Here is a 27972-nt window from a genome sequence, read left to right on the forward strand (position 1 = left end):
TTTGTTTGTTTTTGTTTTTAGGGAGTCCAAGAGGGAGGAAAGACACTAGCACGCCCTGTCTGTGGGGCTTTGTTGGAGGAAGTGGTGTGTGCTCCAGCTGGGCTGAGGGGAAGGATGGAGCGTAGACCCTGCGAGCAGAATCTTCGGCAGCGGTTCTGTGCCCACCCCCACTTCTGCGGCTTCGTCTCCCCGAAGTTCCTGATAGAACTCTCCGGGATAGTCCCAGTCTCCTCTTGGAACACTCAAGAAGCAAGCGGACCAGGTGGGAAACCCCGCACTCGGCGCTAAGACACACACGGTCCTCCCGGGCGAGCCTGGCCGGGGAGGGGCATCCACCCTACGCCCAGGGCCCCTCTGGCCGGACCCCTGCAGCTGCCTGGATTTCGGGTTGGTGCGCGTTCAAGTGAGCTCCCTGGTCTCCAAGCAGCTCCGAAGGTCGCGGAAGGAAAGGCAGGAAGAGAGGGGGGCAGGGTCGCGGCGGACGGGAGAGCCGGAGGCAGTGCAGGTTCTCTGGTGCCCCCATCTCTGACCCTGGCGCCCAGCCAATGCGGCCACCCAGAGGGCACTGGCTGTCACGGACCCCTTCTAAGCGTCCACTATGTGTCAAACAGCGGGATGGGCGTTGCTGAAGCAGACACGGATTTTGACATCGTCTCTGCCAGGTCAACTATCGGCTCTCCAATGCCTGTCAGCGAACCTCAAACTTGACGGACCGGCTCCCGACACCACTGCGCAGGCGCCGGCTGTCTCGGAGCCCTCTCTCCTACGCCCCGCCCATGAACGTGCGTCCCGCATGCGCATTAGAGTTCTCTCGCGGCCGCACTCCCGGAAGTACTGGCAGTTTCGGGGGCGGGACCGGGAAGCGTTTCCGGGGGCGGGAGGCGCAGGCTGAGGCTGTTGCGGCTGCGACCGCTTGAACAGGCCTGGCGCCGGCGGCGGCGGGAGCTCCTTTGGGTCTGGGATGTGAGCGCGGAGCCCTTGGCAGGTACGGCGGCGTCGGGACAACTGGGCGCGAGGATGCGGGGAAGGAAAGCCGGGGAGGGGGCTGAGGGCTCCTCGCAGGCCGGGGCGCGCGCGTTGCGGGTGCCCCCGGGCCCGTTCGGTCGAGCGGGATGCTAAAGCCGCTGGCGGGCGTTCGGGATCCCCACGCTCCGGTCCGACCCCCGCGGTCTCCAGCCCTTCTGGCGCACAGACCGCGACACCTGGGGCCCCGGGGCAGCCTCCGGTCCAAGGTCACCCCGCGGCAGCGGGGCTCGGCGGGCCGGAGCGCTTGGAGATCCCGCCCCCGTCCGTCCGCCGGCTTTTCGGGGCGCGGGGTGGGCGCGGCTTGGCGCCACCGGCGCGCCCCGGGCCCGCAGAGCCGAGACCGGGAAGCAGGCTGCGGCCGGTCTCGGCTGGTCTCGGCCGGTGTCCTCCTCCCCTCGGTGCCGCACCTCGGTGGCTGTCTGTGTCACCTGTTGTCACCTGCGTCGCGCCGCGGCTTCCGTCAGTTTGCTCTTTCTGCCCGAGACCCCGAGTTTACTTGTGGCCTCCCCTTTGCCTCTGTGTCTCTGATCCGGCAGGACTTTTGTAGCTGTCCGCTTCTATCTCTCGGCCGATTCTGTGTCTGTCCCTCCCAGCCGGGACTGTCTGGGCAGGGCGGGGCGGGCCTGCCCGGACCTCTGAGCCACAGAAGGTGACTCATGACCCCGTGGGGCGCCCCGCGCGGGTGACACTCTCGGTGACTCGGCCGCCGGCTGGTCTGAGATCTGACAGGTGTCGCCGGGGCCGGAGCAGCCCGGGGGACCCTTGCCTCTTCTGGCCTGTGCGTTTTCAGGGCTGCACGGCTCTTGCCCGCTGACCCAGGCCCGTCTCCAGGCGGAGTCTTCTCCTGGGGGGCTCCCCGGCGGAGCTGCGGGTGTCGGGGTGCTCGAGACCCCCCGCGATGAGGGGCCCTTCGCCGCCGCACAGGGGATGAGATGCCAGCCGGACGCGCGCGGGCCGGCGCGGGTGGAGACCCCGGCGTGGAGTGCCTGGAGGGTCCCGGAGCCTCTGGGGAGGAGCCTGCGCTGAGTGCGGACAGGGTTTTTGTGGTGATGGCAAAGTTCTGGAAGTGGGTGGCGGTGGCGGAGGCGCCCCGGAATTGGACGTTTCGGGAGGGTGAAGCCGCGTGTGGTGCTCAAGTGGGACTTGAAGGGAACCTGTCCCGTAGCTGTCGGGGGAGCGTCTCTCTCTCTCTCTCTCTCTCTCTCTCTCTCTCTCTCTCTCTCTCTCTCTCTCTCTCTCTCTCGGTGTTCTCCACAGCCGGGGGTACAGCCGAGGGCCTCGGGAGAGGAGTGTGGTTGAGTTAATTTGGTTAAATTGTGCTCGAGTTTCCTACTTACACAGCAGATTCCTGCCCCGGCTCTCCCACTCCACCTGCCGTGGGACCAGGGAGGAATCTGCTTCCTAAGCAGGAAATCCGAGAACGATTTTACTTTCACATGAAGACAAGGTTAGACAGACAGCCCTCCTGGTACGGCGCACAGGGTCGGAGGGGCAGCTGCTTTGTCTCTGTTTGGAGTCTTTCTGGCTGTCGCTTGCCCCAGGATAGCTGGTCAGGCGCTCTTGCTGTGAGTGTCAGTGCTGTGTAGAGTTCCGTGTCACCAGGAGGGACACCGCCAGTTAAGCTGGGGCATAATGCTTTCTTGTCGTTTGGACTTCCATTCTTATCGAAAACACTTTTAGGTGTACATGGGCATTTAAAAATCAATGCATATTGCAAATCAACTCACATGTGAAAGGGGTAAAAAGTAAATGGCTGAAGTGTTCCTGAAGCTTTCCCACATTCCGGTGCTCCTCTTCGGAGCGCTTTCAGTTCCGAGTGTGTCGTGGTTCTTCCACACAGCTTCTTCCTTTGTGCCACTGAAAACATTCGCAACTCTCACAGGAGTGCCTTTTCCTTGTCAGGCGGTGACAACTCTTTTTTTTGACAGGCAGAGTTAGACAGTGAGAGAGAGAGACAGAGAGAAAGGTCTTCCTTCTGTTGGTTCACCTCCCAAGTGGCCGCTGCGGCCAGCGCTTCTCCTGGTCTCCCATGCAGGTGCAGGGCCCAAGCACTTGGGCCATCCTCCACTGCACTCCCAGGCCACAGCAGAGAGCTGGCCTGGAAGAGGGGCAACCGGGACAGAATCCGGCACCTCAACCGGGACTAGAACCCGGGGTGCCGGCGCCGCAGGTGGAGGATTAGCCTAGTGAGCCGCGGCGCCAGCCAGGCAGTGACAACTATTAACACTGCTATTCGGCAAGTGCGTCCTGATTTCAGAAATTTTAAAGTGTATGTCTTTATGTCAGTTCAGTATGTTCTATCTTATTTTCTTTTATTTTTTTATTTTTGAGAGACAGAGAGCGAGGGCACCCATCCCCTGGTTCACTCAAATTCCCACAGTAGCTGGGGCTGGGCCAGGGCCACCTGAGACCAGGAGCAGGGGATTCAGTGTGGGTCTCCCACGTGGGTGCAGGACCCAGTTACTTGAGTCCTTACCTGCGGCCTCCCGGGGCCTTGTTTTGGGCCTTGTTTTGGGCTTCTTATCCCGCGTCCTGCACACGGGGCGCAGCCGAGAACTTCTTGGCTCTGCTGAAATGTAAGGGGAAAGCTGACTGCCGGCGGAGGGCGCTGAGTGCCTGAGCAGACCTTTTCCCTGGATTCTCCTGGAAGTTTTAAATCAAACGTTCCGCTGCAGCTTACAATCGAAGGCAGTTGTGATCAGACTTCATAAAGTAGGTGGCTTGTTTTCTAAAACTCCTGAAGTAGGTTTTGCAAAGTTTTTTGTGTAAGGTGTTCCAGTTGGGAAAAAAGCTGTGACCACAAGCACTTTTCAAAGGCTATTTCATTCTGAGAATTTGTGTGCACACTGACCCCCTTGCTTCCCTAGTTCTAACGAAGGTGCCCCATTAGTGACACGTGAATGTTCAGGGAAGTTGAGTGAGGAGCACAAGGGAACTGCACTATCGTTGCAACTTTTCTGTAGATCTAAAATTACTAAAAAAAAAAAAAAAAAGTGTATTTAAATGAATGCGAAGGCAAAAGCTAAGGACTTGCAAAAATGAAAGTTCATGTCACCAAGCACAGCAGTCTTGGTTGTTTTCCTCTGTGCTGCTCACACACGAGTGTGGTGTCTGTTAGCGAGGCCCGTGTCTGTTAGCGAGGGTCGTGTCTGTTAGCGAGTGTGGTGTCTGTTAGCGAGGCCCGTGTCTGTTAGCGAGGGTTGTGTCTGTAACCGAGGGTCGTGTCTGTAAGCGAGGCCTGTGTCTGTTAGCAAGTGTGGTGTCTGTTAGCAAGGGTCGTGTCTGTAAGCAAGGGTCGTGTCTGTTAGCGAGGCCATGTTCACAGTGAATAGCGCCAGCATCTCTGACATTCCCAACGGGATTTTTTTCCTTCCAGAAGTCAGTGTGATCTTCATCTGAAGCAAAGCTGAGAAATGAGTACCTCTTCCTAACTCATTCGTCCTGCTTTTCGGAGGCCATGGCATAGGAACTTTAACCCAGGAATACAACTTTGCATTAGGTAAGCTTTAAGCTTGGGTTAACACGATCTGAAAAATTACTTAATGTAATTGCTTCCCTCTCAGCCAAAGTAATAGTTTTTCTTGGTTTTAATTGCTCTAGAGCAGATTCTTCTACTCCCTACCTCTCTTCTAGAGAGAGAATTGCACATTTGCAGGCTGATCATCACCATGCTTTCAGTGAGTGAGCATTTAATTTCAGAGAAATAAGTTATTGTTTTCTAGTTTAGAAAAATAATGTGAAATTGTACTTCTGTAAAAGACAAGATAGACCTTTTAATCTGAGCTTCAGTTTACTTCTCTTAAAATGAGTCTGATGGTGTCAGGAATGTTGCAAGACCCGGGTTTACATGATATGCTTTTTTTTGGGGGCGGGGGGTGGTTTATAAGATTCATTTATTTATTTGAAAGGCAGAATTACAGAGGCAGAGAGAGACTTCCGCTGGTTCACTTCCCAAGTGGCCGCAACAACCAGAGTTGGGCCTGTCTAAAGCCAGGAGCTTCTTCCAGGTCTCCCATGCAGGTGCAGGGGCCCAAGGACTTGGACCGTCTTCTACTGCTTTCCCAGGCCATAGCAGAGAGCTGGATCAGAAGTGGAGCAGCTGGGACTTGAACCAGCACCCATATGGGATGCCGGCACTGCAGGTGGAGGCTTTTACCTGCTACAGTGTTTATTTGAAAGGCAGAGTTACAGAGAGGGAGAGAGAGGGAGGTCTTCCATCCACTGCTTCATTCTCCAAATGGCCACAGTGGCCAGGGCTCAGCCAGACCAAAGCTAGGAGCTTCATCCAGGTCTCTCACATGGGTGCAGGGACTTAAGCATTTGGGTCATGTTCTGCTGCCTTCCCACACATATCGGGAGCTGGATTGGAAGAGGAGCAGCCAGGACTTGACCCAGCACCCCTGTGGGATGCCTGCATGCAGGCCGTAGCTTTAGCCACTCTGCCACAGTGCTGGCCCCACGTGATGTGCTTGGTGCACTGTAAAAGCATCTGGCTCAGGTAAAGAATGTTGGTAGGCAGGGGTATTGGTACTTTTGTCTGTTTGTGCTGGGACATTTTCTGTGTCTAAGTGTGTTATCTACAGTAAACATGCGGACTACCACATCTGCTGATTGAAGAATTCTCTAGAAGGCTTCGGGACCAGCAGTTAATGAGTTTGCTTCTCGGGTACATTGTTGTCATCTGTGTTTTCAGGATGTTTAATCCATGATTAAATGGTGTATGAAACTCAACATGCAGCTCCTCATTAAAAAACAAGTAGTGGGGCCCACATTCTGGCACAGTGGGTCAGGCTGCCGCAGGCAGTGCTGGCATCCCATGTGAGTGCTGGTTTGAGTCCCGACTGCTCCATTTCCAATCCAGTTCCCCGCTCAGATGTCTGAGAAAGTAGTGGAAAGATGGCCCGAGTGCCTGGGCCCCTGCTCCCACACGGGAGACCCGGATGAAGCTCTTGGTTTCAGCCTGGCACAGCCCTGCCTGCTGCTGCCATCCGGGGCGTGAACCAGTGGATGGAAGATACCTGTCCTCCCCTACCCTCCCATATCTCTGCCTTTCAAATAAAGAAACTTGAAACTAATTAGTCAGTTAATAGAGGCTACCATTCAGCTCATCGGAGTTGGAAGGGATCCTGGAGATCGTCTGTTTCAGGGGTCCTCAGTACGCTGCCCTTCGTCTTCTGCTTTCAGAAGACCAGAGAGCTTCCATGAAGCATGGAGGGAACGAGCAGAGACTGGTGTGTTTGTTTTAGAAGAACTGCTGCTGTTGGATTAAAAAATAAATATTGATATGCACACAAGGTGACATATAAGGTTACTAAAGCCTTCCTAAGCAAGGCTGGGGACTGTCATGGAGTTATATGAGTACATTGTGATAGGTTGTTTAGGTTGTTTGTGAAAATGGCATTCACTTTTACCTGCCTTGCTAGCTCACCTCTCAGACTCAATGGGCCTGAACAAATGCTTTCAATTTAGATCCCAGCTTCATGGCTTACTAGTTACATGGCCTTAGGCAAGCAGCTTAGCCTCTTTGTCTATTTCTTAATCTGTACAAGGGAAATAAAAATACCCATGAAATGGGTTCTTGTAAGGATTAAATGAGGTAGACTCTGTAGTCTTTGCCCAGAGTCTAGTACAATGCCCGGTACAAAGTATTTTGTATATTTGTATACGTGTTTACATGTATGAATTTTATGTGTTTGCATAGGTAGTCAATAAATAGAAATTGCTGTTATTCCTATTATGACATTTTCCTAGTTATCCAATCATGAATCTTTTTTTTTTTTAAATAAATGATAGGCTCTGAGACAGCAGTGATGGTCTATGGGAAGAAAGATGGTTAAAGCCAGCAATAGCCAGAGAGACAAGTTCAACAGGTTGAAGACAGAACGTCTTTTTGAAGATTTTATTTACTTATTTGAGAGATAGAGACAGAGACAGAGAGAGGCAAGGACAGAGAGAAAGATCTTCCATTTACTGGTTCACTCCCCAGATGGCCACAACAGTTGGAGCTGTTGTGGCCATCAGTTGGAGCTGAGCTGATACTAAGCCAGGAAACTCCTCTGTATCTCCCACAGGAGTGCAGGGGCCGAAGCACTGGCACCCATACGGGATGCCGGAACTACAGGCAGTGGCTTTGCGTGCTATGCCACAGCACTGGCCCCCATTTTTTTTTTTTTTTTAACATTTATTTATTTATTTGAAAGAGTTTTACAGAGAGAGATTGAGAGAGATTTCCTCCATCCCAGAGTTAGGTTGGTCCGGAGCCAGGAGCCAGGAGCTTCCTCTAGGCCATCACCTGCTGCCCTCCCAGGTGTATTAGCTGGAAACCAGATCAGAAGTGGAGCAGCCAGGACCCAAATCACATGGGATGCTGGTGTCACAGGCAGCAATTTTACCCACTATGCCATAATGCCAGCCCCCTGATCTTTTTTTTTTTTTTTTTTTTTTTTTTTGACAGATAGAATTAGACAGTGAGAGAAAGGTCTTCCTTCCGTTGGTTCACCCCCACAAATGGCCGCCATGGCTGGAGTTACGCCATGCTGATCTGAAGCCAGGAGCCAGCTGCTTCCTCCTGGTCTCCCATGCGGGTGCAGGGGCCCAAGCACGGGCCACAGCAGAGAGCTGAACTGGAAGAGGAGCAACCGGGACTAGAACCCGGAGCCCATATGGGATGCTGGCACCGCAGGTGGAGGATTAACCAAGTGAGCCACGGTGCTGCCCCTCCCTCCCATCTGTATTTAAAACTGCTTTATGGAGGGGCCTGCAGTGCCAGCATCCCATATGGGTACTGGTTTGAGTCCCGGCTGCTCCACTTCCAATCCAGCTCTCTGCTATGGCCTGGTAAAGCAGTAGAAGATGGCCCAAGTTCTTGGGCCCCACACCCGCATGGGAGACCCGGAAGAAGCTCCTGGCTTCGGATCAACATGGCTCCAGCTTTGTGGCCATCTGGGGACTGAAACAGCGATGGAAGACCTCTCCTTCTCTCTCTGCCTCTCTGTGACTCTGCCTTTCAAATACATAAGTAAGTCTTTTTAAAAAAAAGTTTTATGGAGACATTCATAAGCAATTAAAAAGGTTTTGTGTAATATAATCACATTTGTGTGCCCATCACATCTAAAATTAGAAACTGTAGGGGCTGGCATTTTGGCACAGCAAGTTAAGCCCCCACCCATGATGCCCCAATATCCTACATGAGTGCCAGTTTGAGTCCTGGTTGTTCCACTTCCAATCCAGCTCCCTGCTAATGCACCTGGGAAAGGTGGAAGATGGAACAAGTTCTGGGCCCCTGCCACCCACGTGGGAGACCCAGGTGGAGCTCCTGGCTTCTGACTTTAGCTTGGTCCAGCCCAGGCCGTTGTGGCAAATTGAGAGTAAGGCAATAAAGCAGCAGATGAAAATCAATCAATCAGTTCTCTCTCCCTTCCCCCCAACCCCTGCATCACTCCACTCTCCAAATAAATACATCTTTTTGAAAGCATGAAATAAAATGAGAATGAGAACTGCTAGTGAAACCCAGTTAGCAGTCATGTTCCCATTTGCTCTGCCCGCAGCCTGCCAGCCCCAGCCTGCTTTCGTTCTGTCGGTTTGCCTCTTGTGGACATTTCATTTATGTGAGCTGTGTCTTGCTTCTGTGATTAGCATAGTGTTTTCAAAGGCCAGCCGTGTTGTCACATCTACCAGTACTTCATTCTTTATTTTTAATCACCAAATGATGTCCCACTGTGTGTTTACACCACATCTGTTTATCCAGCCATGGGTTGTTTCCAGGTGCTGCCTTTTACAGATAACGCTGTTAGGAACAGTCCTTTACAAGCGTTTGTGTGAACATCATGTGTTTCATCTCGACTGTGTGCTTAGGAGTAGAATTGCTGGGTTACGTGGTAATTCTGTTTCCACCATGGCTAGGCCATTTTACATGCCAGCCAGCGCTGGTTCAGAGTTCCAGTCCCTGCCCTTCTTCCATGACACTTGTCATTGTTTTATCTCTCATGTCTTCCTATTGGGTGACAACGGGCATCCCATAATTTTGATCTGCTTTTCCCTAATGATAATGATCTTGAGCATTTTTCATGTGCTGATTGGTTATCTTTGGAGAAATGTCTGTTCAAATCCTTTGTCCAGTTCTGAACGGGGTTGTTTGTCTTTTTATTGAATTGTGAGCTCTTTGTGCTTCTGCACATGAGTCTCGTTAGTTCTGTGATCTGTGAATATGTTCTCCTGGTGTCTTTTGTGCTTTGACTTCGGCCTCTGCCGCCAGTTCTCTCAGTCCCATCACTCTGCTCTTTTCCCTGCCTGCTGTCCTTACCTCAGGCCTAGCCCCTGCTTGCTGCAGTCTTGCCGTGAGCCCCTGCTTCAGCCTTCCCACTTCAGGACCGTGAGCGGTTTAGCCTTCCCGAACCCAGACCCCCTGAATGCCATGTGGACCTTTGCAGAGCTGTTCAAGCTCAGCCTGCGGCCGGCGCCGCAGCTCACTAGGCTAGTCCTCTGCCTGCGGTGCCGGCACCCCGGGTTCTAGTCCCGGTCGGGGCACATTGTGAATTTGCCAGTTAACAATAAACTGTCATCCTATTTGATGCTTTTAACATTGAATTATAATTTGATGATAATATTGTGTTGCTTCACTTTTTGTAAGACTTATTTATTTGAAAGACAGAGTGACAGAGATAGAGACAGAGAGAATCTTGCATTTGCTGATTCATTCCCCAAATAGCTGCAACAGCTGGAGCTGGGCCAGGTCAAAGCCAGGATCTGGAACTCCCTTTGGGTTTCCCACATGGGTGGCAAGGGCCCAAGTATGTGGTCCATCTTCCATTGCTTTCCTGCATTCGAGGGAGCTGGGTTGGAAGCCAAGCAGCCGGAACTCCCGCCTGCACTCGCCTATGGGTGCTGGCGTCACAGGTGGCAGCTTAACCTGCCATACCAGCCCCAAGCTTCACTTAGTTTTGTTTTCATATCCCTGTTCTTTTCTGTTTGCTTGTTTTTAAAGATGTATTTATTTACTTGAAAGCCAGAGCTACAGAGACAAAGAGAGATCTTCATCTTCTGGTTGACTTCCCAAATGGCTGCAACAGCCAGGGCCAGGCCAGGCCACAGCCAGGAGCCAGGAACCAGGAACTCTCTAGGTCTCCCACATGACTAGCGGGGATCCGGGCCCTTGGACCATCTTCTGCCTCCCCAGGGCGTTAGCAGGAAGCTGGTTTGGAAGCAGAACAGCCAGGACTTGAACTGGTACTCCAGTATGGAATACCAGTGTCACACTGGCAGCTTAACCCACTGTGCCACAACATCAGCCTGCATTTTAACCATTTTTGAGTGTACAGTTCAGTGGTATTAGTTACATTAATGTTGCACAATCAACACTACTATTTCCAAAATTTTTTCATCACTCCAAACAGAAACTCTAGCCTGTAAGCAATAATTCCCCATTCTCCACCTTCCTGAGCCCCCATTAACCTCTGGTCTTACTTTCTGTGTTTATGAGTTTGCCTACTCTAGATAGTTCACACAGTGGAGTTGCACGTTTGTCCTTCCATGTTAGGCTTATTTCAGTTGGTATAATGTTTTCAGTGTCCGTCTGTGTTATAGCTTGTATCAGAACCTCCTTCTTTCTTACAACTGTGTTCCATTGTGTGGGTCTAGCACATTTTGGTTATCCGTTCATCTGATGAACACTTGATTTGTTTCCACCTCTTGGCAATTTAGTGGATAATGCTGCTATGGCCATTTGCACATAGGGCATTTGTTTGAGTCTCTGCTGTTTGGGCTGCACACCCAGGAGTGAAGTTGTGGGGTTACTTTTTGAAGAACCACTAAGTTCTTTTTCAAAGTAGCTATGCCGGGGCCGGCGCTGTTGTGCAGTGGGTTAATGCCCTGGCCTGAAGCGCCAGCATCCCATATGGGCGCCGGTTCAAGACCCAGCTGCTCCACTTCCAATCCAGCTCTCTGCTATGGCCTGGGAAAGCAGTAGAAGATGGCTCAAGTCCGTGGGCCCATGCACCCGTGTGGGAGACCCGGAAGAAACTCCTGGCTTCAGATAGGCGCAGCTCCAGCTGTTGCAGCCAATTAGAGAGTGAACCATCGGATGGAGGACCTCTCCTTCCTCTCGTGCATGTGCTCTCTCTCTCTTTCTCTGCCTCTCCTCTCTCTGTGTAACTCTGACTTTCAAATAAATAAATCTTCAAAAGTAGCTGTGCCATATTCCCTGCAGGAGTATAGGTATTCCCATTTTTTTATGTCTTAGTAAGCATTTGCTCTTTTCCACTTGTTTTTGTTTTTTATTATAGCCATCCTAGTGGTTGTGAAGTGATATCTCATTTGTGGCTTTGATGGCTAATAATGTCGCGCATCTTTTCATGGACCCCTGGGCCATTCGTGTGTCTTCTTTGGAGAAATGTCTATTCATAGTCTTGGACTATTTTTAAATTGGCTTTTGTTGTTGAGCTATAGGAGTTCTTTATATAGACTAGACCCTTATTGTATATATGATTTGCAAATATATTCTTCAGTTCTGTGGGTTGTCTGTTCACTCTTTTGTTAGTGTCCTTCGATGCATAAACACTTCTGGTTTTAAGTCAGTCTCTCTGTTTTCTTTTGTTGCCTCGGTTTTTGGTGATGTGTTTAAGAAACTACAATCAAAGCCAAGGTCTTGCTGATTTGCCCCTGTGTTATCTCTTACCCTTGCATTTAGATCTTTGATGGATTCTAAGTTTTGCCTATGGAAGAATCTGGCTTTATCCTTCTGCATGTGAATACCCCCTGCCCCAGCACTATTCAGAAGAGTGATCTTCCCCCATTGGCCTTGGCGCCCTCATTGGAACTTGGGTAATCGCGGATGCTGGAGTTTATTTCTGGGCGCTCAGTTCTGTTCCACTGGTTTATATGTCTGTCCTTATGCCAGTATCATACTGTTTTGATCAAGATTGTTTGGCTCTTCTGGATTCTTTGAAACTCCAAATGAAGAGGTGTGTTTTTCTATTCCTGTCAAAGATCATTGGCTTGTTTTGAATCTGTATATTGCTTTGGGTAGTATTGTCTTAGTGTCAAGTTTTCCGATCTATGAATGTGGAATGGCATTCTGGTTTTTTGTATCTAATTCTTCAGCAGTTGTTTGTAGTTCTCAGTGTACACGTTTTTCACCTCCTTGGTTATGTTAATTTCTAAGTATTTTTTATGCTATTGTAAATGAAATTATTCAGTTGAGAGATGGACACTAGCGTGGTATTTTAGACGGCAGTTGGGATGCCCTTGTCCGATATTAGTGCCTGGGTTTGAGTCCCAGCTCTATTCCCACTTCCACCTTCCTGCTAATGCACACCCTGGAAGGCAGCAGATGATGGCTCAGATACTTGAGTCCCTGCCACTCGACTCAGAGACCTGTACTAACATCAGGCTCCTGGCTTCCGCCTGGCTGTTTCAGGCATTTAGGGAGTGAACTAGCTGATGGAAGATCTATCTTTGTCTCTCTCCCTCTATCTCTTTGCTTTTCAAATAAATAAATAGAAAAAGAAACAGTTGGGGCCGGCACTGTGGTATTATGGGTTAAGCTGCTGCTTGCAACGCTGCATCCCATTTGGCAGCTGGTTCAAGACCCGGCTGTGGGGTGGGCGGTATGGCATAGCAGGTAAAGCTGCCGCCTGCCATGCTGGCATCCCGTATGAGCACCGGTTCAAGTCCCGGCTTCTCCACTTCCCATCTGGCTCTCTGCTATGGCCTGGGAAAGCAATAGAAGATGGCCCAAGCCCTGGGCCCCTGCACCTGCATGGGAGACCCGGAAGAAGCTCCTGGCTCCTGATGGGCCCAGCTCTGGCCATTGTGACTAATTGGGGAGTGAACTAGCAGATGGAAGACTCCTCCCTCCCTCCCTCCCTCTTTCTCTCTCACTCTCTCTCTTTCTTCTCTCTCTCTGTCTCTCTCTATATATATATATACGTATGTATGTATATATATGTATATGTATAAAACTCTGACTTTCAAATAAATAAATAAATCTTTAAAAGAAAAAAAAAAAGACCCGGCTGTTCCAGCTCCCTGCTAATGTGCCGGATAAAGCAGTGGAAAATGGCCCAAGTGCTTGGCCCCTAGACCCATGTGGGAAACCAGGAAGAATCCGGGTCCTGGCCATTGTAGCCATTTGGGGAGTGAGCCAGTGGATGGAAGACTTCTCTGTCTCTGCCTCTCCCTCTCTGTAACTCACCAGATAAATAAATAAAGGCCAGCGCTGTGGCATAGCAGATTAGGGCGCCAGTTCTAGTCCTGGCTCCACTTTCTATCCAGCTCCCTGCTAATGCACCTGTGATAGCCATGGAAGATGGCCCAAAGCAGCTCCTGGCTTTGGCCTGGCCCAGCCCCAGTCATTGTGGCCATTTGGAGAGTAAACCAGCAGTGGAAGATCATCTGTGTAACTCTGCCTTTCAAATAAAGAAATAAATCTTTAAGTAAATAAATCTTAAAAAAAAAAACCCACAACAGTTAACAGTTGATTTTTGTGTAGTTTTTTTTGTGGAGTCTTAAAGGTATACAGATGTGTAATCTGTAAACATACAGTTTTACTTCTTTCCGATTTACATGCCTTCTGTTTCTTGCTTAATTGATCTGGCAAAAGCTTCCAATACTGCATTGACAAAAAGGGTGATGTTTGCCTCATTCCATATCTTAGAGGAAAAGACCCCATTCTCCTCCACTGAGCATGATGTTTTCATGGATTTTTCATATAAGGCTTTTACTTGTTTAAATCATGGAAGTGTGTTGAAGTTTATCGATGTTTTTTCTATATCACTTGAGATATCATGTTGGGGGAGGGTCTCAGCTGTTCTGTTCATGTGGTATAGTGTACTGATTGGTTGGCACGTCCTTTCTTCCAATTGGGTCTGCTTGGTCATGGTGTATACTCCTTTTAGTATGCTGCGGAGTCTGCTTGGTGTGCTGCTGGTATTTGCACTGAAGACCCTCCATAAGGGGTATTGGCCTAGAGTCCACTTGTAGTGTATTTGTTTGGCTTTGGAATCAGGGCACAGCTGGGTTCATAGAGTTAAGCAGTAATCCTTCCTCTTTGATTTTTTGGAAAAGTTTGAGAAGGGTTAGTAATAGTTCTTTAAATGTCTGGTAAAGTTACCAGTGAAACGTCAGGTTCGGGGCTTTTTCTAAGAGGTTTTGGATTATATGCTCAGTCTCCTTACTGGCTCTGGGTTCATTCAGATTTTCTGTTTCTCGGAATCTGTGTTGGTAGGATTTGCCCGTTTCATCAAGGTTAGTGTGCTGGCTTACAGAGGCTTGTAGCAACTCCTGTAATCCTTTTTATTACTGTAAGTCAGTAGGAATATCTCTTATTTCATAATTTTAATATTTTGAATTTTCTGATTTTTTTGTGATATTTATTTATGTGAAAGGCAGAGTTCAGAGAGAGTTAGAGATCTTCCATCTGCTAGTTCACTGCCAGTGAGCCAGGCCAAATCTAGGTTCCTGGAACTCTATCTGGGTCTCCCACATGGGTAGCAGGGGCCCGAGTACTTAGGTCATCCTCTGCTAATTTCCTAGACACATTAGCAGGGAGCTGGATCGGAAGTGGAGCAGCCGGGACTCGAACCGGCGCACATATGGGAGCTGAGGCTGAGGCTTAACCCGCTGCATCATGATGGTAGCCCCTTATTTTTTCTTTATCAATCTAGTTAAAGGGTCTTCAACTTTGGTTAAAAAAAGAGAGAGACTTGCACATTGACTGATTTTTCCCTATTTTTCTAGTCCCTGCCTCTCTGTTCTAGTCTTTGTTATTTGTTCCTTTTGGTAGTTTTTGGGTTAATTTGTCCTGCTCCTGTGTCATGGATCACAGTTGTATTTCTTCGTAATGTAAATGTTACAGCTATAAATTTTGCTGGGTCCCACAGCTTTGGTGTTCATTTTAATTTGCCTCAAGGTATTTTCTAATTTCCCTCCTGATTTCTCTTTGATACATTGATTGTTTAAGAGTATGATTTAGGGGCTGGTGCTGTGGCTTGGTGGGTGGGGCCGTCGTCTGCAGTGCCGGCATCCCGTATGGGCACTAGTTCGAGGCCCAGCTGCTCCACTTCTGATCCAGCCTCTACTATGGCGTGGGACAGCAGTGGAAGATGGCTCAAGTCTTTGGGCTTCTGCGCCCACTTGGGAGACCCGGAGGAAGCTCCTGGCTCCTGGCTTCGGATCAGCGCATCTCCGGCTGTTGTGGCCATTTGGGGAGTGAACCAGCGGATGGAAGACCTCTCTCTCTCTCTTTCTCTGCCTCTCCTTCTCTCTCTGTGTAACTTCAACTTTCAAATAAATAAATAGATCCTTAAAAAAGGGGGCAGGGTTTAGGGGCCAGTGCTGTGGCATAGCGGATAAAGCTGTTGCCTGCAGTGCCGGCATCATATGGGCACTGGTTTGAGTCCTGGCTGCTCCACTTCTGATCCAGCTCTCTGCTATGGCCTGGGAAAGCAGTAGATTATGGTACAAGTACTTGGGCCCCTGTACCCACCCGGGAGACCCACAAGCTCCTGCTTCCTGGCTTCAGATCAGCCCAGCTCCTGAGTGGAATCAATGGATGGAAGACCTCTCTCTCTCCTACAACTCCGCCTTTCAAATAAATAAATAAATATTTTTTAAAAATATGGTTTAATTTCTACATATTTGCCAATTTTTCTGTTTTCAGTGTTTTAATTTCTAGTTTCATTATTAGAAAAAATATTTTGTATTTTAGTCTTTTTACTATATTAAGACTTGTTTTACAGCCTGACATAGCAGCTCAATACTATATCAAACTTTTTTGCATCAAAATAAGTTTATCTTTAAAAAAAATTTATTTATTTATTTGCAAGTTCCAGTGACAGAGAGAGATCTTCATCTGCTGGTTGACTCCTCAAATGGCTGCAACAGCCAGGCCTGGGCCAGGCTGAAGCCAGGCACCAGGAGCTCCATGCGGGGTTCCCATGTGGGTAGCAGGAGCTCAAGTAGTTGGGTCAGCTGTGACTCAAACCTGAACTGATAGGAGATGCCAGCATTGCAAATGGCAGCTTCACCTGCCGCCATGCCACAGCGCAGGCCCTGTAGATAAGCTGTCCCACTGCCTTCTGGGCCCCGTGGCTTCTGATGAGAATTTAGCTGTTTATTTTATTGAGGGTCCCTTTTATGTGGCTGGTAGCATCTCACTTGCTCCTTTTAGGAGTCTCTTCATGCTTGGCGTTCTACGGTTTGACTATAATGTCTTAGTGCGGGACTCCTTGACTTTATCCTACGTGGACTTTGTTGAGCTTCTTGGATGTGTAAATTGCTATCTTTTATCAAATTTTGGAAGTTTTCGACCATTTTTTCTTCAAATACTCATTCTGCCTCTTTCTGTCTCTACTTTCAGAATTCAAAATGGTGTCCCACAGCTACCTCAGGTTGTGCTGATTCTTTGTCTGGCTCAGATTGGTTAACTTGGATACTCTTGGTTTGTTTGTTTGTTTGTTTGTTTTTTCAAGGTTTTGTTTATTTATTTGAGAGGTAGAGTTATACACGGTGAGAGGAGAGACAGAGAGGTCTTCCATCTTCATGTTCACTCCCCAAATGGCTGCAACAGCTGGAGCTGTGCCAATCCGAAGCCAGGAGCTTCCTCCAGGTCTCCCATGTGGGTGCAGGGGCCCAAGCACTAGGGCCATCTTCTGCTGCTTTGCCAGGCCACAGCAGAGAGCTGGATTGGAAGAGGAGCAGCCAGAACTGGAACCGGCGCCCATACGGGATGCCGGCGCTGCAGGCGGAGGATTAACCCACTGCACCACAGTGCTGGTTCCCTGGATACTCCTGTTTTTTAGTTTGCTGAATATTGTCTTGCTGAGATGTGCCGTTGGATCTCTCTTGAGGATTTTTGTTTCAGCTTGTATTAGCTTCTACGGCCACCATAATGACACAGGTCGGTGTCTCAAACAATGGAAATTATTTTCTCCCAAGCAAGGTGTCCTCGGTTTGGTTTCTGCTGTGCGTGTCTGCTCCCCAGGCAGGTGCTGCCTGCTCCCCAGGTCCCCACACAGACTTCCGTTTGCCGAGTGCAGCCCTGGTTTCTCTGTGTATGTTCACATTTCCTCTTGCCGTAAGGACACTCCAGTCATACTGTGCAGGGCCCACAGAGAGCCTTATCTGAACTTAGAGCATCTTGAAAGGCGCTTTCCTAATACGGCCAAACGGAGGTGCCGAGCGGGAGGCTTCCGCCTGTGACCCTCGGGGAGAGGGATGCGGATCAGCCGGAACAGCCGCCACACTGTACTGCTCAGCCCCAGAGTTTGGTTCCACTTTTCTGTTTTCCATCTCTTTATCAGCTTTGTTCTCCTAATTTCCTTTAGTTCTTTATCCACGGTTTTCTTTAGCTCTTTGGGCACATACGAGACAGTTGATTTAACATCTGTGACTCGTAATGCCGATGTCTGAGTTTGCTCAGGGACAGTTTCTAGTTCTTCTTCCCTGTGAGTGCCGTATGTGCGTTCTGCTGTGCGTACTCCGTAGTGTTCTGTTGAGAACGGGGCGTGTTGAGAATGGCCCTGCGCTAGCTTCGGAATCAGACTCCCCTCCTCGGGACTGCTTGTTACTTGTTTGGCTGCAGTTGTTGGGTGACATTTGTGCAATGTGTGGAGTCACTGAGGTTTCTGTTCCGAAGTGCGTGCGACAGATGTGCTGACACATTTCCTTAAACGTCTGGATCTGGGTGTGTTAGCTGTGTGTCTTCTCAAACTTTACCGAAAAGCCATTGCAGTGCTGAGGGAGCTGCCAAGAAAAGGCTGTATGGGTCCCCCAGGCTGGCCCAAGTGCTTGGAGGCCCAGGTCCTTGCTGTCCGGCAGGCCTGAGCCCGGGCCTTGTGCACAGCACGCTTTCTTGAGGCCAGCGGTCTCCACTCATCAAGCCCTCGCTTGGTTGCTGTGAGTGACTGAGTTCTGAAATAGACTCTGATCCGTTTTCCAGCTTCCTGGTTGTGTTGGGAGGGATCAGCCCCTCCAGCTTCGCTGCCTCACCATTTTCATTTATTTCTGTAGAACGATTTTGAAATGATTATTCTCAGTCATTTGAGAATACTTTATGTGGATAAGATAGGTTATTCAATTAGCAGGGTTAGAAAAGCATGCTGGGACCAGTGCTGTGGTGTAGAGGTTAAGTCTCTTTCTGCAGTGCTGGCATCCCATGTGGGCACCTGTTCAAGTCCCAGCTGCTCTACTTCCGGTCCAGCTCCCTGCTGATGCACCTGCGAGAGCAGTAGAAGGTGACTCAAGTGCTGGGGCCCCTGCACCCACATGGGAGACCTGGAAGAAGCTCCTGGCTTTGGCCTGGCACAGCCCCTGCCATTGCGGCCATTTGGGAAGTGAACCAGTGGATGGAAGAGCTCTTTCTTTTTTCTTTTTTCTTTTTTTTTTTTTTTTTGACAGGCAGAGTGGACAGTGAGAGAGAGAGACAGAGAGAAAGGTCTTCCTTTGCCGTTGGTTCACCCTCCAATGGCCACCGCGGCTGGCGCGCTGTGGCCAGCACACCGTGGCCGGCACACCGCGCTGATCCGATGGCAGGAGACAGGAGCCAGGTGCTTTTCCTGGTCTCCCATGGGGTGCAGGGCCCAAGCACCTGGGCCATCCTCCACTGCACTCCCTGGCCACAGCAGAGAGCTGGCCTGGAAGAGGGGCAACCGGGACAGAATCTGGCGCCCCGACCGGGACTAGAACCCCGTGTGCCGGCGCCGCTAGGCAGAGGATTAGCCTAGTGAGCCGCGGCGCTGGCCAAGAGCTCTTTCTGTCTTCTTCTCTCTCCTCTCTCTGCATTTCTGCCTTTCAAATAAATTAAATAAATAAATCTATCTTTAAAAAAGAAAAGCATGCTAGCCATTTTGGAGAGGAAAGGACTGGGCTCCAGGCTTCCTCCTTATGCCTAAATTAACTCCAGGTATTAAAGGTTTAAGTGTTTTAAAAAATAATAGGGGAGGTGGGGGGGCCAGTGCCATAGCATAGTGGGTAAAGCTGCCGCCTGCAGTGCCGGCATCCCTCTGGGGCACTGATTTGAGTTTCAGCCGCTCCACTTCTAATCCAGCTCTCAGCTGTGGCCTGGGAAAGCAACGGAGGATGGCCCAAGTCCTTGGGCCCCTGCACCCATGTGGGAAACCTGGAAGAAGCTACAGATCAGCCCAGCGCTGGCCATTGTAGCCATTTGGGGAGTGAACCAGCAGATGGAACCACTCCTTCTGCCTCTGCCTCTCCCTAACTCTGCCTTTCAAATAAATAAATACATCTTTAACACCCATAAAATGATACTAGGAAAAAAACCTAAATTATTATTTTATTGTTATTTTAAATAATTTTGCAGTTCGGGAATGCCTTTCTATATCTACCACAAAACCCTGGAGCCATAAAAGCAAAGAGTGGCTCTTTTCTGTGTTTCATTGTGGAAAGACATTCTATAAGTAGCTCCCTGAAAATTACAAGGTAAAGTTGACTTCCTGAATTTACAAAGGAAACTTACACATGAGTAAGATCACCAGTTTATTTAAGCAAAACGTATGACTGGTGGTTCATGGAAAAATACAAATGGTCAGTAAAAGTGCGTAGAGTATGGATCTGATTCCTAATAAGGCAATGCAGATCCAATAGCAGTGAGTCCTAGGTTACTCACTTGGGAGATCTGCAGACTTTGTTTTGTCTTGTTTAACAATGCCCGGTTGTGGTGAGGGCTTGGGGCAGTCACTGTCCTTTACTGTTGTGAGGCCAGCTTTCAGGAAGGGGGTTGGTAATACTGATCAGAGTATCCGCTGCACAGCCCTTGGACCGGCAGTCTCACTGGTGGAAATCACCCTGTAGTGTTTCCAGAGCTGTGCCAAGATGGCTATGTGCAGAGACGCATTGTAGCATTGATGTAATTTCTAACACCCGGACTACTGAAATTCTGTCAGAAGATAACCACTGAAATTATGAGGCAGTCCTGTGCCAGGAAGCTATGTGGCCATTAAACAGAATGAGTTAGCTCTTTTGCACTATTGTGGGAAGACCTCCAAGACATATTAAGTGACAAAGCGAAGTGCGGAGTAAAAATGTAGGGAATGAACCTATTTGGGTAGGATTTTTAAAGTATATGATTTATTCTGATACATGTAAAGAGAAGTTCCTAGAAGTGCATAGTGTGTTAATGGTGTTTCCTTTGGGGGAGGCCAGGAATAAATGAAGTATTTAAAATATCTTTCTGTAATTTTTTTAGACTTGCCTGTATTATGTCTTCTCCCCTTTTCAGATAGTTAAAACCAAAATTTTACAGTGGGATGATCTAGCAGAGAATATGCTCACAGATGCAGTTTTCAAAATTTGTATACCACAGCTTTTCCTTGTGAAATTACAAATACCTAAATGTTTATTTCATAATCAATTTTTATTTTAAATAGTTATGAAATGTTTTAAGATGTGTAAAAGTATAATACATAATTCTAAAAATGCTTTTAAAGTTGATAGTAACTAATCTAGGATTTTAACATCTTTTTAGATGCAGAGTGATATAATAGGAAAAATAGCACAGGTTTTGGAGGCATAGATACGGGCTCACATCTCAACTTACTGAAAAGTAACATTTTACTTTGGGAGAGTTACTTAAAATACCTTGGGGTGGGCGATGTGGTGCTGTGTACCAGTATCTCATATCATAGTGCCTGGTCTGAGTTCTGGTTACCCCACGCTTCTGATCCAGCTTCCTGTTCAATGTGCCTGGGAGGTAGCACATAATGGCCCACATTCTTGGGTCCCTACCACCCACTTGTGAGACCCAGATGGAGTTCTGGGCCCTGGCTGTTGGGGCATTTCAGTAGTGAACCAGAGGATGGAAGATACCTCTCTATCACACTGCCTTGGAGATCAATAAATTAAAAAAAAAAATAGCTGAGCTTAATAATATTGACTGACTTTTGCAGAGTAATTATAAAAACTAAGTTTAAAAAAAGGGAAAGTTTATAATCTGTCTCTCCTTACCCCTCGAAGATGATTTTCAGTCTTTGGGTTGTCTGATTCTTCTCTGCACTTAGCTTTTTGTCACATTTAGGGAGTTTGTTATTAAGCAGTGTTTGGTTATAGTAGTAGAACCAGGTGACTAATAAAGTTGATAAATCATTTACATAGTAAATGTTTGTTTTAGCTCTTTTGTTAGCTTTAAGTTGCTATAGGACTGTGGGCATGGGCAGGGTCTCTAACGGAGCTTTTCTTAAGTGCTGTTGTTCCCCACAGACGTGTTTGCAGTGACAACATGGGCAGTCCACTACTCTGTCATAGTTTCATTTTCTGATGGAGTCGCATGGACAATATTTACTGTCCTTTTTGGTTTATAACTCTAAGCAGTTTGGAGACCACCTAGTAGATAGAATCACTTGCCTTACTTTTTTTTTTTCTTTTAAGATTATTTATTTATTTATTTGAAAGAGTTACAGAGAGAGAGAGAGAGAGACAGATCTTCCATCCACTGGTTTACTCCCCAAATGGCCTCAAGGGCTGGACTGGTCCAGGCTGAAGGCAGGAGCCTAGAACTCCATGGAGGTCTCCCACATGGGTCCAGGGGCCCAAGCACTTGGACCCTTTTCCACTGCTTTCCCAAGCGCACTAGCAGGGAGCTGGTTTGGAAGTAGAGCGACTGGCACTCGAAGCGGCGCTCCTATTGGATGCCAGGTGTTGCGGGCGCCTCAACCTGCTGGGCTGCACGCTGGCCCCACTTTATGGTTCTGTTTCATGTCGCCGGAGGCTCCTGAGGACTGATGCACTGGCACTGTGCCCTTTGGTGCTAAACACCAAAGCCAGAGTCCTCCTGGCCCTGCCCCTCACTCGCTGGGTGCTGGCCCGGCCGTCCATTCCTGCCCAGAGCCTTGCAGATGCTCCCTGCCTCCCACGGTTCTGCTCTCTCCTTCACCACAGCTCGGCAGGTGGTTGGATCTGAGGCCTGAAGACTCTCTGGTCTTGATAGGTATCATGTTGGTTTTGACTCAAATGTTTACTTTGTCTTACTTAGGGATAAAGTGATAGTTGTGGACTCTGTTCTCTCACCATAGTAACGGGCACAGTCCAGAGTGAACAGCGTGAAGGGGCGTGGGTGACTCCCTCTTTGATGCTCACCCTTGGGAGCCTTCCTCTGGGATCGAGTCTGCCGCCCACGAGGGCCCAGAGGCGGGGGCACTTCATGGGACTTTGGAACTTAGTTGTCTTAATGATGGAGAAGGGGATAGAATCATTTTCTCTTTGGGCTGGAATGAGTATTAATTTTTGTTTCTCTTTTAGCACCAGACAAGATTTGTGATGAAATGGAGCCTGGAACAAACTCTTTTCGAGTAGAATTTCCTGATTTTTCCAGCACCATTCTGCAAAAACTGAATCAGCAGCGCCAGCAGGGACAGCTATGTGACGTCTCCATTGTTGTGCAAGGCCACATTTTCCGAGCACACAAAGCCGTTCTTGCTGCCAGCTCCCCCTACTTTTGTGACCAGGTACTCCTGAAGAACAGCAGGAGGATTGTTCTACCTGATGTGATGAACCCAAGAGTGTTCGAGAACATTCTCCTGTCCAGTTACACAGGACGCCTGGTGATGCCTGCTCCGGAAATCGTTAGTTACTTGACAGCGGCCAGCTTCCTCCAGATGTGGCACGTGGTAGACAAGTGCACTGAGGTTTTAGAGGGAAACCCTACGGTCCTGTGCCAGAAACTAAACCATGGCAGCGACCACCAGTCGCCAAGCAGCAGCAGCTACAACGGCCTGGTAGAGAGCTTTGAGCTGGGCTCTGGAGCCCACCCTGACTTCCCCAAGGCCCAGGAACTGAGGGATGGTGAGAACGAAGAGGAGAGCACCAAAGACGAGCTGTCGTCCCAGCTCACCGAGCACGAGTACCTGCCCAGCAACTCCTCCACCGAGCACGACCGGCTGAGCACCGAAATGGCGAGCCAGGACGGGGAGGAGGGCGCCAGCGACAGCGCCGAGTTCCACTACACCCGACCCATGTACAGCAAGCCCAGCATCATGGCGCACAAACGCTGGATCCACGTGAAGCCCGAGCGCCTGGAGCAGGCGTGTGAGGGCATGGACGTGCACGCCGCCTACGATGAGCACCAGGTCACCGAGTCTATCAACACCATGCAGACCGAGCACTCGGTCCAGCCCTCGGGGGTGGAGGAGGACTTCCACATCGGGGAGAAGAAGGTGGAAGCCGAGTTTGACGAGCAGGCCGACGAGAGCAATTACGACGAGCAGGTGGATTTCTACGGCTCTTCCATGGAGGAGTTTTCTGGAGAGAGGTCAGATGGGAATCTGATCGCGCACAGACAGGAGGCTGCCCTCGCAGCAGGCTACAGTGAGAACATCGAAATGGTGGCAGGGATTAAAGAAGAAGCTTCCCATTTAGGGTTCTCGGCCACCGACAAGCTGTATCCTTGTCAGTGTGGGAAGAGTTTCACTCACAAGAGTCAGCGAGACCGGCACATGAGCATGCACCTCGGCCTGCGGCCTTACGGCTGCGGCGTCTGTGGGAAGAAGTTCAAGATGAAGCACCATCTCGTGGGCCACATGAAGATCCACACGGGCATCAAGCCCTACGAGTGCAACATCTGTGCCAAGAGGTTCATGTGGAGGGACAGCTTCCACAGGCATGTGACTTCTTGTACCAAGTCCTACGAAGCGGCAAAGGCTGAGCAGAATACGGCTGAGGCTAACTAAAAATAGGAGCTGGCCCTTGAGTGGCGTGCACAAAAATAAACTATGGTAATTAATGCAAATCTGGGCACAGATGATGCGTGCTACTTGCTATTATGAGAGACGCTTAAAAAAAAAGAGGAAGATATTTCTGAAAGACCAGCTCTAAGTAGGCCAATTAAAAAATCTAATTCCTCAAATTTGTCTTCTAGTCCTGGCCTGGATTGGGTGATGGGGGTGAGTTGACCCTCCGCCCAGGTGGCAGGGCCGCTGTGAGGGAGGCAGGTGGCTCGGTGATGGACACACCTGCCCTCGAACTGAGCCCGCCCGCCAGTTCCACTTCAGGGGGCAGCAGTTTTTGATCACTCATTATTACAAGGTCGAGTTGAAATTTTGTTTTGCTCTTACAATAGATACTTAGGTAATGTGGATTTGTTTTGGTAGCTGCTTCACTGAATGAAATGCTACTTACATAAAGCTGCCGACAATGTGATTCCTAGAGTGAGAAGTTAATTAACAGAGCTCTTATCTGGATTTACTCTTTGTAAAAGGATATTTAACTGAAACTCTGGAGATGTTACGAAGGTGACATTCTAAGTATGGAACGAGTGATTCATGGTACAAGCTTCAGTTTTCGTGTGATGCTACTGTCACAATGTTTTTTCAGACTCTTGATAAGGCAGAGTTTGGCTTTGAGTCCTAACATTGAGTTTGAACTATTATACCCAACTAATTCTTCAGGGTGCCAGAGATAGGTTTTGCTAATTGGTTTGCTGTCCCAGATCCTGTCTGTTTCATTGTAGCATCCACGCAGTGGGATCTGCTCTGGCTAGACTGCTGGCCAGCCTGCTGTGGCTCTGACCATGTACCGCTGGCTGCTCCAGCCATTGCTCTGTCTTAGATTATGGTGCTTCCGGTGGGAGGGAGCCAGAAGTCGCAGACGAGTCACCTGTGAGCTGCAGGAGGTAACGGCGCGCCACGGTGACACTCCTTCAGAGAGAGTGGCAGAGTAGACTCTCCTGAGTGGGAGGTCGCACTTGAGGGGGGAATCTGCCCAAGAAGAGTCTTGAAAAATGCACTGGTGGGGGACCCTCTTTTTGAGGGTGCACTGAGCCCATGCTGCCAGCTCTGGGAGTGCTGGAATGTGTTTGAAAAGGGGGAAGAAGGAGTCCCGATTTAGCAGAGTCGTCTACAGATCCATGCTCCCAAATGACAGATAAAGCTGCATAAATTTACACGTCCGCACAGCTATACCTACCCAGAACTCAAGAGGAGCAGCTATTCTGAGCTCGCTCTGGCGCTGGGTCCGATGTTTTAGGTTAAAAAGAAGGCGCACGTCCAGAGTGCTTACAGCTGCGGCTCGTACCTGAGGTTGGTGCCAGCGTAGGACAGGTTGCTGCTGTGATGCCATCTCTCCCATACACTTTCTGGTCTCGTGTTTCTAAGTAGAAACTGCTTTTTCCTCAAAATAACTTTCCTTGGACTTGGGGTGAAAATTTTGTTTTAGAAGTTTGGCCTTGCTCTGATAGACAATGCTGGCAATGGCCTTTGACCTTCAAGCTCCTAACTGGATGGGGAAAGAAAAAATACTTATTTACCAGTTAATTCTTGTAATCAAGACTACAAAACAGGGATTTATTCACTAACACTGTATCATTCTCGATATATAAAAGCACTTTGTATTTAAAACTTTATTATAAATATATATATATATTGTTTTTTAACATAGAAACTAGATATTACCTCTTGGTTGTTTGCCACATTAAAATCATCTTCTCTTAGTGTTGAGACCTCACCAGTCAACAGTCCTTTCTCCGTGTAGCCGACAGGTGTGTAGAGGTGACTGTCCCATCAGGCCGTGGGTACAGGTGTGAGGAGAACGTCCCGTGTTAACTCCCACCCATTTCAGTACGAAGGTTGGAAAGCCATTTTGTTCTGCCAGGAGCTCACGCCCTCTCCGCGGGTGTTAGCGAAGCCGTCTGTCTGTCTGAAGGTTTGGGGTGCTGTTCCCCACTGAGTGTGGCATGCAGATGAGCAGGGGGATGTTTTGGGAGAAGAGTCTGAGAGGTCAAGTGAATCCCTGGAAAGTCAGGGTCCCGCGGCTGTGCCTACTCACCGTGGCACCTGCTCTGAGTTGGGGTGGAGGCGTTTTTGTTCTGCCAGGCGCAGTGACCCGCCCTTGGTGGCAGTTGGGGGAGCAGGCAGTTGTGCTGGGCTTATTTACTGTGTTGTGAAGGGAGGAGCATCTTTGAGATCCTGTGTATACATCAGCTGCTAAACAGAGTGTAATGTAAGTGAGCTCCTCCCGTCTGCTGGCTTGGGTTTGCTGCGATAGCTGGGGCTGGCAGGGTTGGCAGCTGTGCCCTGTGGAGAAGGTTGGTATCTGAAACGCTGGCCGTGTTCAGAGAAGCCAGAGGAAGGGTTCCCTTAGTGTGGGCATGAAGAGAGAATTTCTACAGTCCCTGCTACTTGGAGGTCATAGTGCATTGCTACCCTGTGAGTCTGTGCCCCGGTCTCGGCACGGCACAGCCGTAGGAACTCACTCCCAGTGAGCAGTGGTCTGGGGCACGGTTCCCGTCTTTCAGGGGTCCTCTCTGGCCTCCAGCCCCAGCGGGCAAGGGCTTCATGATACCACCAGTGGCTTTTACTATCTGTCCTTCATTTTAAATCCTCCTGTCACTGTCATGCACCTGATACTAGGCTCACCCGCTAACCACGGCAGGGCTGTGTTAACTAAGAGTCTTTGAGAAGGTCTCCACCGTTCCAGTGAGTGTTTGCTGAGCTGAACCCACCCCAGGTGGGCTTCTGGCTTTTTGGGAAAGCTGCTTCCTTCAGTGGCTCCGTACACCGGAGCAGGAGCGGCAAAGCCAGGCCTTCCCAGAGTCAGGAGCCCGGGGTGGGGGTGGAGAGGTGTCCCGGGGCAGGACTCTGGTGGGGCAGGGATGCCTGCAGACAAGCAGCAGCCTCCTCCTGCCTCCCCTGCGCTCGCTCGAGTGCAGTGACTTTCATGGGTCACTAACTTTGTTCAGTGAAACCAGGGTTGGTTTGGTTTTTTTCTTTGCTATTTACATATTTAAAGGTACAGGTTTCTTATTTCAAATCTCTACTGATAGTGCCCTATGGGAAGATGCTGGAACACATTTTGCAAATGTGACCTTTTTTGTTTGTTTTTAATTTTGCTTGAAGCCTGTGTCATGTCAGTTGCTGCTGCTGCCTTCTTTCCTTTTTTGAGGTTCCCAATGTTTCTCCCAAAAGATTTATTTATGTAAGTCAGGTGACTCTTAGGCCACAAAACCATTTGATGATAAACAGATTGTCTTTAGGTGCATATCTCATTGATACTTCGTGAACTGTTATGCCTGTGTTACAAAAGTTGAATAGTTCTGTCTTTCTATATTGCTGTCTTCAGTGTACAGCATGGTTTTACTTAATTGAGTGTTACTGTTTAATATTTCTTCTTATAGAAGAGACCATGCCCTTTTGTATGACATGTTTTAATAAATGTTACCTGTCAATTTTGCAAACGTTGTGTTTTTCACTGAGTAGATGACCACATGTCTTGTTTTCATAACTTTCGCCACCCTAGAAGAAAGTTGTATTGTGGCCTTTGGATAAGTCAGTGCCAAGTAGTCTGATCACACGGGCAATGAGTGATCATTAGCTGTGCCAGGAATTCATGATTGTTATCTCACTTTAAACACACACACACACACACACACACACACGCCTCGGCAAGACGGTGTCCAGGTGTGCTGGGAATTCTCCGGGCTGCTCCCAGGCCCCTCCTCGCCCTGCGCTCTCCCCTCCCCTCTCCCCGTGTCCCCTTGCTGGTCAGGTGCCACCAGGGACACTGGGAGGAGCTTACCTGGTGAGAGAATTTGGGGAATTCACCGCCCTGGCCCCTCCTGCTGGGTGGGGGTTGGCTGTGCTCCTTTCCGGCCACTTCTGGGGTTTGGTAACCACAGGTTCCCTGTGTCCCTTCGAGCGAGGGTTGGTTCTGATGCCCTGCTTTTGTTGTCCACGTGTCTGTTTCCTGCCGGGAGACCCTGGCTGGTCTAAAGCGTCCTCACTTCCCAGATGAGCTGCTGTGATTCTGAGAAGGTGGGTGTGTGAGCACAGGTGCGGGACTGCAGGCCGGAGCCAGGCCTCAGGCTCGGGACCCTGGCAGCCACTCACTGAGGCCTTTTCCCTGCTCAGGTGGCGCCGCCCTCTGCAGGTGGGGCTCTGGTTGGCATCACGCTGCCCTCCCCGGAACCCCAACCCTGCAGGAGCCACTGCATGGGCACCGAGGGCC

At 49.4% G+C, this 27972-nt stretch overlaps 1 protein-coding gene across 5 annotated transcripts; it reads left to right on the plus strand.

Moving 5' to 3' along the window:
• Window positions 1–845: 845 nt before the first annotated feature.
• On the plus strand, window positions 846–27202 carry ZBTB43 (zinc finger and BTB domain containing 43). 5 transcript variants are annotated; one of them, XM_008273294.4, is made up of 3 exons: window positions 846–985; window positions 4403–4525; window positions 22276–27202. In XM_008273294.4, the coding sequence occupies exon 3, from the start codon at window positions 22299–22301 to the stop codon at window positions 23700–23702; it is 1404 nt and encodes a 467-aa protein (XP_008271516.1). In that variant the 5' UTR covers window positions 846–985; window positions 4403–4525; window positions 22276–22298; the 3' UTR covers window positions 23703–27202. The 5 variants fall into 5 exon arrangements, with proteins under 5 accessions (XP_008271516.1, XP_008271517.1, XP_051711103.1 ...); XM_051855143.2 differs by lacking the exon at window positions 846–985 and adding an exon at window positions 1725–2052; XM_051855149.2 differs by lacking the exon at window positions 846–985 and adding an exon at window positions 2955–3266.
• The last annotated feature ends 770 nt before the right edge of the window (window positions 27203–27972 follow it).

Source organism: Oryctolagus cuniculus, chromosome 1, assembly GCF_964237555.1.
Source record: "Oryctolagus cuniculus chromosome 1, mOryCun1.1, whole genome shotgun sequence".
NCBI lineage: Eukaryota > Metazoa > Chordata > Mammalia > Lagomorpha > Leporidae > Oryctolagus > Oryctolagus cuniculus.